Source organism: Peromyscus eremicus, chromosome 19 (assembly GCF_949786415.1).
Source record: "Peromyscus eremicus chromosome 19, PerEre_H2_v1, whole genome shotgun sequence".
Taxonomy (NCBI): Eukaryota; Metazoa; Chordata; class Mammalia; order Rodentia; family Cricetidae; genus Peromyscus; species Peromyscus eremicus.
Window position 1 is genome coordinate 2,774,662 of NC_081435.1, and position 12,115 is coordinate 2,786,776.

General features: G+C 45.3%; 1 protein-coding gene across 2 annotated transcripts in view; it reads left to right on the forward strand.

The window, feature by feature from the left end:
• The first annotated feature begins 8,664 nt into the window (after positions 1-8,664).
• Riok3 (RIO kinase 3) overlaps positions 8,665-12,115 on the forward strand; it is a 29,130-nt gene continuing 25,679 nt past the window's right edge. For both annotated transcript variants that reach the window (XR_009375190.1, XM_059245875.1), the window contains exon 1: positions 8,665-8,899. Coding sequence is in view for 1 of the 2 variants with exons in the window: in XM_059245875.1 (XP_059101858.1) it covers positions 8,837-8,899 (63 nt within the window). In the remaining variant the exon portion in view is untranslated. The remainder of the gene's footprint in view (positions 8,900-12,115) is intronic.

Below are 12,115 nucleotides of genomic sequence, written 5' to 3' on the forward strand. Positions count from 1 at the left end.
TGAGTTCAATTTCCAGCACCCGCATGGTGGCTCACAACCATCTACAGTGGGATCTAATGCCCTCTTCTGGTAATAACGTTGTATGTGAAGACAGAGCACTCATACATAAAATAAAAAAAATCTTAAAAAAAAAATTATTGTTGTTCCCAAACACACCCAGAAATTCTAATCAAATGAAAACAGAGAAGAAACCCAGAAAGTATGACAGGTAAGAAAGTTTCTATCGCAGGACTTGGTGGTCCCTTATAAAAGGAGGCGGAGCCTTTTGTACCATCACCCGCTCCCAAATTACCACACAGAGGCTTATATTAATCATAAATGTTTGGTCGATGGTTCAGGCTTACTAACTAGTTCTTACATTTAAATCCACCCATTTCTATTAATCTATGTATTACCACGTGGTCCATGGTTTACTAGTCCCCTGGTATCTTGCTTCTTTGGCTGCTCCTGCGTCTCCCTGACTCCGCCCCCTCCATCCCAGTCATTTGTTTAACCTTATCCTGCCTTGCCATTGGCCAGAGCAGTTTATTATCAACCAGTGAGAGAAATGCATATTCACAGCATACAGAAGGATCATCCCACAGCAATCCCTTTAGTACCAGCACTTGGGAAGGCAGAGGCAAGCAGATTTCTAAGTTCAAGGCCAGCCTGGTTTACAGAGTGAGTTCCAGGACAGCCAAGGCAACACAGAGAAACCCTGTCTTAAAAAAAACAAACCGGCCGGGCGGTGGTGGTGCACGCCTTTAATCCCAGCACTCGGGAGGCAGAGCCAGGCGGATCTCTGTGAGTTCGAGGCCAGCCTGGGCTACCAAGTGAGTTCCAGGAGAGGCGCAAAGCTACGCAGAGAAACCCTGTCTTGAAAAAACAAAACAAAACAAAAAAAAAAAGATTGTGTCTTAGTTCAGGTTTCTATTGCTGTGGAGAGACATCATGACCACAGCAACTCTTATAAAGAAAACATTTCATTTTGGTGGCTTGCTTACAGTTTCAGAGGTTCCGTCCATTATCATTATGGTGGGGAGCATGTCAGCACGCAGGCCGACATGGTGCTGGAGTAGTAGCTGAGAGTCCTACATCTTGCAGGCAACAAGAAGTCAATTGAGACATTGAGTGGTATCCTGAACATAGGAAATCTCAAAGCCCACCCCCACAGTGACACACTTCCTGTAACACAGCCATACCCACTCCAACAAAGCCATACCTCCTAATAGTGCCACTCCCTGAGATTATGGGGGCCAATTACATTCAAACTACCACAGCTGAGAATGGAAGTTGTTAATAGCCTTGTGACCTCTGCATTATCTGTATGGCCAGGCTACGCCTGGCTTCCCACAGACTTTTACAAACAGGACCAAGGGCGGTGAAGAGCCTAGTGACATTTATGCTATCTGTATGATGGAGACTACACCAGATCCTCCCCCCCGGGCTCTCAAGATGGCACACATAGTCTATATATAGAGGCCATCCTACAGAAGAGGTGACATGAACTTTGAAACGAGTCTCAGTGTCATTGTGCCTTAAGATTTATTGTTCAGACAGGATTGTGTTACACCTGGAAACTTTTTTCTAAATTGTACTGTACTTCAATATGCCTAAAATAAGCTGTCCAAAGTAAGACTCTAGACGTTTGAGCCGCACCAGCTACTGAGTCAAGCTGAACTGGATTTTCTTCTGGCTTTACATGGATCATTACTCTGCCAGCCCTGGGATTTGCAGAGATCCATGGTTCATACAATTGAAAAATCCACTAGCTCTGGAAGGAAAAAGGAAAGGAAGAAAGGAAGGAAGGGAGGAAGGTAGGGAGGAAGGTAGGGAGGAAGGTAGGGAGGAAGGTAGGGAGGTAAAAGGAAAGCCTAGAATCAACCAAGCTTCAAGTACAGTCTGATCCAGATATTCAACAACGATGCCACTGGAGAGTAGAGCGATCACAGACTCATGCTTCATGCAAATACTTTGGTGCCACGATAATCTTTTTGTACTGTGAATATGTGTCTCTGTCTTTCCTCACCTGCCTAAGACACCTGATTGGTTTAATAAAGAGCTGAGCGGCCAAGAGCTAGGCAGAGGAGGCTAGACAGGACTTACCAGGAGAGATAGGAACTCTGGGAAAGAATCTGAGGCTCCAGAGATTTGCCAGCCAGACTCGGAGGAAGTAGGATGCATGGTACTGAGGAGAGGAGTCACGTGGCAAAACATAACTTAATATAAATAGGTCAATTTAAGTTCGAAGAGTTAGTTGGGAGCACGCCTAAGCTAAGGGCAAGCTTTCATAATTAATAAGAAGTCTCCATGTGGTTACTGGGAGCTGGCATCCAAAGACCTGCTACACTTCAGATTTGGTCTTGCACCATCACTAACAGTGACCATCTTGCACTCCTACAGGCTTACTAGTGCAGATGATAAACTCTACAGTAACCAACAATGTTAGTTAGCTTTTCCATCTCTGTCACAAGTGTCTGGGGAAAGCAACTTAAGAAAGATTGATTTGGGCTCAGTCCTTCCTGGCTGGGAGTGTGTAACAGCAGAGCAGGTCTGGGAGCAGAGGGGAAGCAGTGCCCATGCCAGGGAGTCTCCCCTTCCCCACCCCATTCCTTTCCAGCCCCAGGCCCGGGAGGAATTCTACCTGCTCCCCCCTCCTCTTAACTGATCTTCTCTAGAATCACCTCACAGAATATCCTGGGGTGTGCTTTGCTCATCGAGTTGACACGCAACGTTAACCATCACATTGGCCAACAAAGGTGGCTTAGCAGATACATGTTAAAGGCATTTGTTTCATAAACCTAACAACATGAGTTCAATCCCTGAAATTTATGTAAAGATGGAAGGAGAGAACCAATTCCTACAAGTGTGTCCTCTGATGCGTGCACACACACACACATACACAAACACACACGCATACACACACACACACACACATACACACACACACACAAAGAATTAATGACTTGTAATCCTTAAGTGAAATTGATTGTTAAAGTATATTACCTAAGCAAAGTTTACACGTATCATCCCTGTAGTTAAATAAACAAACATAAAATTATTTTTTCTGAAAGTTATTGTAAGAAATATATTTCAGGGGCTGGAGAGATGGCTCAGAGGTTAAGAGCACTGGCTGCTCTTCCAAAGGTCCTGAGTTTAATTCCCAGCAACCACACGCTGGCTCACAACCATCTGTAATGAGATCTGGCGCCCTCTTCTGGCCTGCAGGCATATATGAAGACAGAACACTGCATACATAATAAATAAATAGATAGATAGATAGATAGATAGATAGATAGATAGATAGATAGATAGATAGATAGATAGATAGATAAATAAATAAGTAAATAAATAAGTAAATAAATAAGTAAATAAATAAGTAAATAAATAAATAAAAGAAAAAAAGGACAGTGTTGTCTCCAAAAAAAAAGAAGAAAAGAAATATATTTCAGAGCTGAATAATGCTTGCAAAGATAATTTTCGTCTAATAGAACTTGCTTGAAGTTAATCATTGGCATGTATTAAAATTTCTCTTTCCTGGAATCAATCCTTCAGTAAATGAAGAGATTCAATTGACCCCTCTTTATTTCCTAGTTATTTAGCCTGTTTTCTTTTACAGAATTTTCTTAACAAGTAGAAACCACTAGAATAAAGAACCATACAAACCAAATGTGCCGACAGGTCTTCCTGGGGCTGCTGACGTTTCCAAAGCTCTATCATTCCGCTCCACAAATCAAACAAGGTGAGACTAAAAGAAAGCCAAGTCTGCTGCTGTGGCATTCAAACAATAAGTTGATATGTGTGAGGTCGACCTTCTGCACACATGGAAAATTAACTCCTTCCTTGGAACTTTGAGACTAAAGTGGGCATTAGTAATTTATTTCTGATTAACGTATTGGTAATGACAAAACATTTTGTTAAGTGGTAAAACAGGAGGTGGTTTTTTTTAAAGATTTATTTATTACGTATACAGCATATATGACTGCAGGCCAGAAGAGGGCACCAGATCTCATTACAGATGGTTGTGAGCCACCATGTGGTTGCTGGGAATTGAACTCAGGACCTCTGGAAGAGCAGTCAGTGCTCTTAACCTCTGAGCCATCTCTCCAGCCCAGGAGGTGCTTTGATAAAACAGTGCATCATAAAATTTCTATCCTCAAATATTTTAAAATTAGATTTATTTGGGGCGTTTGTGTGTGTACATGTGTGCACATACCCTATGCGTATGTGTAAGGGTGATGTGTGGAGGCAGAGGACAGTTTGTGACTCTGTTCTCTCCATTTACCTTGTGGATCCCAGGAATGAACTCAGGTCATTAAGCTTGGCAGCAAGCTCTTTTACACAGCTCATCAACCCCTCAAAAAATCAACTAATAATTAGTTTTTATGACAGCATAAATGGAAAATTCCTGAAAGATAGTAGAAACAGAAACATACTTGTAAAGCAACTTACTCTTTAATGAACAGTTAATATCGATCTACCTTCTGAATATAGATGAAAAATCCATAACTAAATATAGCAAAAGAGACAAGAGCCATGACTCCCTAGCATATATGAAGGCCAGAATTCAATTTCCACTGTTGAATACAAAAACCGGAAATGGTAAAACTAACCTGTGATCCCAGAACTCAAAAGGTAGGGGCAGGAGGATCAGGGGTTACAGGTCCTCAACAAGTTCGTGTCTGAGACCTATGTCTCACTTAGTGGTGTGTGCATACACACACGCACACGCACACACACCGTGTGCATGGGGTGGGGGGGGAGAGAGAGAGAGAGAGACCTTCTTTTCTCCACTTTTAGTATTGTTTGCATTTTTAAACGGTAGCATGTAATTTTGAGTCTAGGTGGGAGGAGTTTAAGCTGCATCCTGCTGGCCTACTGTCCTTTTTAATACGATACAACAGGTCCAAGACCACCCTTCCCCTCACTCACCTTGTTCCCTGGGTGCTGGAGTGCTGAAACAGTGGCGCCCAGCTGAAGGCATGAGGGTAAAGGATGTACTCCACCAGGACAGACACGGCAGACGGTTATTAAAGAAAACGCTGCAGGGCTGGAGAGAGGGTCCAGCAGCACGTGCTGTGCGTGTGTGAGGGCTGGAGTTCAGATCGCCAGAACCCATGTGAATGCCAAGTGGGCATGGTGGCCCGTCTGCAATTCCAGCAGTAGAAGGCAAGTGACAGAGGCTCCCCTACTGACTGAAGGGAAAAGTCAACACAACTGACAAGGCCACAAAAGCCCCCTCACCCCTAAGCCTGAACAGGGCACCTCACAAAACCACCTTATAGCTTCATTTGCAAAAGGAAACTCTGTGTGTGTGTGTGTGTGTGTGTGTGTGTGTGTGTGTGTGTGTGTGTGTGTGCTGTGGGATGTATGGCAAATGTGTTGCTAATTAATCAATAAAACACTGATTGGCCGTTGGCTAGGCAGGAAGTATAGGCGGGGCAAGGAGGAGAATAAAGCTGGGAAGTGGAAGGCTGAGTCAGAGAGACACACTGCCAGCCGCCATGATGACGAACAGCATGTGAAGATCCTGGTAAGCCACGAGCCATGTGGCAAGGGATAGATTTATGGAAATGAATTAATTTAAACTATAAGAACAGTTACCAAGAAGCCTGCCACGGCCATACAGTTTTTTAACCAATATAAGTCTCTGTGTTTACTTGGTCGGGTTTGAGCGGCTGTGGGGCTGGCAGGTGAGAGAGATTTGCCCTGACTGTGGGCCAGGCAGAAAAACACTCTAGCTACATGTGTGTGTGTGTGTGTGTGTGTGTGTGTGGTTTTTCGAGACAGGGTTTCTCTGTATCACAGCTTTGGCTGTCCTAGAACTTGCTTTGTAGACCAGGCTGGCCTCGAACTCACAGAGATCCATCTGCCTCTGCCTCCTCAGTGCTGGGCTTAAAGGTGTGCGCCACCACACCCAGCAGGAAACTTTTGAAGATGAGAGAACTAAGTAAACCAGCTCATATATGTTTATTACTTAATTTTTAAACACTACTTAAAAATTTAAACTTTTCCTAATCTTTAAACCTTGTGGTAGATTATAAGCTTTCAGCAATATAACTTAAGAAGCCACAGGATCATTCACTAATTCATATATTTATTCATATTTACATACTTATACATCCATTGTAAAGGCACTTAACAGCAACTGTCTTTCAGAGAGCTATCTGCAAAACAGATTTCAATTCATCTCAGCACTAAAAACTAAGGAGCCTTATTTATGTTTTCTCTGGAGAACGAAGAGAACCAAAGTTTTGACCCTGGAAATTTGTCAACAGTTTTGTTTCAGCTGAGCACTGCTGGGTTCATCAGCAGGGAGGGGCAAAAGCTGCAGTTAATCCTGTAACCTGCATGCTTTCTTCCCTCTATAGCAAAGTGGGCACCACCCCATTCAAAGGCTCAGTGTTAAATCGTGTAGGTCTAAATGCTGTAGGTCTAAATGCTGTCATTTGGTACACCAGACCTGTGAGGAAACCTTGAGTGAATGTGTAAAAATGAATGAAGTCCTGAGTGAATGTGTATTGTTGACATTGTTGACATCAAGGACTGAATGCCTCAGACCCATGGGAACGGCAATGCCTTCCCTGTATGGGTGAGGCTTGGAATTGGGAAATGGTAAAGCCTTCCTCTGGTCCTAGTAAGAGTGTTTACAAACAATCGATGAGTACATGCAATGAAGGGCAATTGCAGCTTCCTGCTCCTCATGGCTGCTACTACTCCTGTACAAAGAGCTCCTACCTAGAGATTTTGAGCCGTTGCATAGTAGATGAACTCCATCAGAGCTAGCACAGCCTACTTGATCCCAGCTTTTCTGGACATTGTGTTTGTCTGTCTATCTTCCCTTTATTCCCTGGTCACCCCAGGTTTCCAAGCCCAACTCACTCTATTCAAATTTATAAATGTATATATTTACTTATTTAAGACAGGGTCTCACTATGTAGCCTTTGCTGGCCTGAAGCTTGATATGTAGACCAGGCTGGCCTCCAACTCATCTGCCTCTGGAGTGCTGGGACTAAAGGCATGTGCCAGCTCATCTGGCCAAAATCTGTATGTATTTTAAGTGTCTGCCTGACTTTTAGGAGTATGTAGTTGGCAACATCAGGCAAACACTTTAACTATTAACATACAGGCATAAAGTTAGTTAGCCCACAAACCTGTACTAAACGGGAATTCCATCTATGATGAATCAAATCTTCCTGTCCCTACTGCTTAACTTGGCTATTTCCATGCCTCAAGTAATTCTGAACGTCCTCTAAGGTTCAGTTCTCGCTACTATCGGGGCAGAGAAATGGGTGACGTTCTTCACTCTGACCCTAGCTCTCAAGCCATCCTTACTAAAAGTCCTTGGCCATCTAGTCACTGAGGTCTCTAAGGTCCCTGATCACACCACCTACTAGCCTCCACGATACAACCTGGTTGTTTTCTGAAGACTGTGGCAATTGCACATTCTTCCACCGTACTCCAAGTACTGTCATCTTGCTGAGTGATTTCAAGATCCATTTGGATCCCTTATTCAATACCCAGACACTTTATCCTGGTAAGTAAGCAACCCAGACTCAATCTTACTTCCACTTTCCTGTGTTTTCCTTTTATTTGAGAATATACTGCATTTGCTTATCTCTAAAAGTCTTAAGCAGCACACTACCAACATCTGGACCCATCCCAAAACCAACGTCTTGGAAATAAGAGAAAGATCTGGGTTGAAATATGCAAAGTCACCTGAAAGAAATGTGTGAACACTCCTGAGACTTGAAACCAGACAGATGACTTAACACATTTAAAAGACGTGTCAAGGCCAGTCTAGGCAACCCTCGCCAACCCACCTTAGGCTAGCCTCGCCCACTGCAATCTGTCCATCACACAGCTGTCAGAAATACCCTCCTGGTACACAAACGGCAAGCATTACACTCAGCTTTAAATGGCCTTTTACCTCTTGCTATTTCTTTTTGTTATAACAACTAGCTTTGAGCTCTATTTTAGCTTAGCTCTTGTGATTTGACTCTGAACAACACCCGAAAGCTCATGAGTTCAAAAGCTAGGTGGCCCCCTAAAGGAGCCATGTAATCTCCAAACGGAGTTACTTTATTTCTATGTGCCTGTTTCATTTTCAGTAAAATTGAGGTAAGTCTAGAATCTTCTCCTCAAGATCATTTTGAGATTAAAACATTGCCTAGTGCTTGGACATAGCGCCATATAATGCTTACCCAGCCACTTTATGAATTTATGGACAAAATTGAGAATCACAAATTTTATTGTACCGCCTTGTTTTTTGCTCAGTGTTATGCCACATATTTGGTAGTTTTTCTCATTCCACACCTGCCCCTAAACGACAATCGCAACCTGTAAGAATTCCTTTTCCCTCTTTAAACCTGCCGGTTCCGGCCCCGAATCCGTTCCAGTTTCGAATTATCCCGGGAAGTTAAGCATGAGCAGAGCCAGCCTGGGCTGAGCGTTTGAGGCCACGCCGTCCATCAGGCTCGGTGACCGGGCAGCGGCCGGAAGGAAGGCGGGGCCCGCACTGGGAGGACCGGCTCAGACGGAGCCACACCCAGCCCCGCCGAGCCGGGATCCAGTCAACACCAACCCTTGCCAGCCGACCTTTGAACCCCCGCCGCCCACGGGGCAGAGACCGGAAGTACGGCCTCCCGGGGACGCGCGGCCAATAAGAAGCGAGAGCCCCGGGGGAGAGGGCGGAAGAGAAGCGGTCCAGTTCCGGAGGCGGCCGCGGCCGCCGCCATCTGTCACCTCGTCTCCGGCACCGGCAGCGGGTGGCCAGTGCCCCGGCCGTTTGTTCCCTCGGCGGAGCCCGCTCCTCGTCCTGCCATCTCTCCGTTCTCGCGCCCGCCTTCCTCGCCGGATGGATCTGGTCGGAGTGTCTTCCCCTGAGCCGGGGCCCGCAGCAGCCTGGGGACCCAGCAAGGTGAGCGGGGGTCGCGGCTGGCACACTTGCCGCGCCCACGCGGGGTGCTGGTCTCGGAAGCCGGCAGAGGCGACTCGGCAAGCCTGGGGCCGGGACCCCGAGGGCCTCGCGCGGGCCGCCCCGGGTGGCCGGGGGGTGACTGGGTCCTGTGCCCTCTCCACTCGTCGCCTGGACCGGAGCAGAACGCCCCGCACCGGCCCGTTCTCTCACCAGCTTAGTGCGGCAGCCCTTCCCCGAGAAAGCTTAGACAGAAAACTGCGTTAGGAAGGTGTTGCCTTCAGACGACTGCGGTAATTTCTTGTTTTTAAAATGGTAAAGATAAAAGTTTAGGCGCCTGCCCGTTCCAGCTAATACTACTAAAGTGCCGTAAGACTGTAAAATGGTTCTGAATTTCCATGATCTGCCATTGGCGTGACTTCCCCGTACCGCTCGAATGGCAAACTTAAGATTCTTTTCTGTTCACGTTTGATTTTTGAGCCTGCTCTTCTTCGTATTGCATCGGTTGGGATGAAAAGATCCTGAGTATTTCATTGCCTAGAATAAAGAGACCGCAGACACTTGCTTCGTTTGGGGTTTGTGTTTCTCAACTGTAAGGTCCTGAAGGGGCTCCAGCCTTGTAAACCTCATAATAGTTATTAATTCACGTATTAATCTTATTGGAGCCTCCTGAGTGCTGGGATTAAAGGCATGCGTCACCATCACCCGGCTCAACTGTTAAGTTTTTAAAAAGTTGATTTTATAAGTTTATAAACCTGTAGGAAGAGTCAAATATCTATTGGTAAATGTGGTTACATCTTCATATCATTTTACCCACTTGTGAGATGCTGATCTTGTTGAGGAGGTCAAGACTAACAGACAGAAAAGGACAAAATTAGAGACCATAAAAATACAGGCCAGATTCTTTCAGTTTCCCCAGTTAAACACTCCCAGAGCTTGTAGGAAAAGTTCAATGAAAACATTGAAATGTTTCATTTCCTAAATAAATAATAGTGGATAAATGATGCACATCACCTTCTCATCTAAGTGCATATCATCAGAACTATGAAATCCCATTTTCATCATTTAGCAAAAAATATGTTCCTGGAGTTTATTGGTAGTTTGTTGGATAGACAGACTACCAAAACCAGGCCTATGTCATCATTTAACCATTTCCTTTTCTAACCATGGAAAACCAAAGTGAGTGAGTGAGTGCCTAAGGAGGAAGAGACTCGAGAATAGTTTTGTTTTACTTTTTTGTTTGTTTGTTTTTGTTTTTTCAAGACTGAGTTTCTCTGTGTAGCCTTGGCTGCCCTGGAACTTGCTCTGTAGACCAGGTTGGCCTCAAACTCTGCCTACCTCTGTCTCCCAAGTTATGGAATTAAAGGCATGGGCCACTGCCACCTGGCTTTGTTTTACATTTTTAAAAAATCACTAATGTTTAGTTTAATAGAAGGTAGTTTGTTCTTATATTTATTTGTTGTATGTTTTTGGATTGAATTATATGGGGAAAATCCATCCCACAGATACACAGCTATAGCAAATATAATTGGAGATGGACAGTGGGACACAGTACAGAGGAGTAAAATGGAGTTAGCCTAACTCTAATAAAGATGCACATTTATAGCCTAAATTTGCTACTGTAGAAAATTTTGAAAAGCATGGATGTGCAAGCATACATTCAGTCAGCCAGTGGAATGATGATGTAATCCGTTCTGATGGAAAACTATTATGGTTGAGAGAATGAGAATTAAAAAGAGAAAGCATAGCAAGAACCTGGAAACAACCTAGATGCCCCTCAACTGAAGAATGGATAAAGAAAATATGGCACATATACACAATGGAGTACTACTCAGCTGTAAAAAACAATGATATCATGAAATTTGCAGGCAAATGCGTGGAACTAGAAAATATCATCCTGAGTGAGGTAACCCAGACTCAGAAGGACAAACATAGTATGTACTCACTCATAAGTGGATACTAAATGGGAGGGAAGGGATGGCTAGACTGCAACCCACAACTCCAGAGAGGCTAGTTAACAGGGAAAGACCCTAGGAGGGACACATGGATGACCCTGCGAAGGAGAAGTGGATGAGATCTACATGAGTGGACTGGGTGTAGGGGGGTGGCAGAGGGCGAGGAGTGGGGGATGAGAACATAAGGAAATGGGAGAGTCAAGCTGTAACAGGGACAGAGTGGAAGGGCAGGGAGGAAGATACAATGATAGATGAGGACATTATGGGAGTAGGAAGAGGCAGGATACTGGGGAGGCTCTCAGGAATCCACAAGGTTGACCCCACCTTGGTCTACTGGCAGTGGTCCAGAGGGTGCCTGGACCAGTCTACTCTGGTGACCAGCCTAGCAAATAACCTAGCTGTCATCATAGAGCCTTTGTCCAGTGACTGATGGAGGCAGATGCAGAGATCCACAGCCAGGAACCAGGCTGAGCTCCGGGAATCCAATGAGAGAGAGAGGAGAGATACTGCAGGCGAGGGACGTCGAGAACATGATGGGAGAATGTGCAGAGATGACTGGCCACACTAGTGGAAGCCCATGAACTGTGGACTGGTGGCTGTGGAACCCCTATGGGACTGGACTAGGCCCTCTGGATATGGAAGACGGTTGTTTGGCTCGAACTGTTGGGGGGCACCCAGGCAGGGGGATCGGGATCTGTCCCTGGTGCATGGGCAGGCTTCTGGAATCCGGTGCCTGTGGTGCAGTGGGAAGGGGCTTGGACCTGCCTAGGCTCAGTGTGCTGAGCTCTGCTGACTCCCCATGGGAGACCTCGATTTGGGGTATGTGGGGATGCGGGGTGGCTTGGGAAAGAGGGCTGGGGGGTGGGGAGGGGGGATCTGTGGATAGCATGAGGAGTGAATAGAAAATTTCTTAATAAAAATAAAAAGTAAATAAATGAATAAAAAAAAGACAAAGCATATCTTAGTAGTGTTGAGAAAATCTTGACCTCACAGTTCTTCTGATAGGGCCCCAGTGACCTGCTCTCCCAGGTACCAGTGACAGAATACCACACTGCTTTACAGCCCAAGAAGCAGGGGAGGGTGCTGTCGAATGCGAGGCAGAAGTGAGGAAGTGTCCAGCTCTGAGAGGGGCTTGTAGGAATGAGTCCATGGGACTTCCATGGCAGCCACCAAGAGTCTGAGAAACCTAAAACCAAGAGGAGCCTAAGGAGACCTGACAAACCTAATGTGGTATCCTGGATGTTCTTCTACAGTAGAAAAAAGG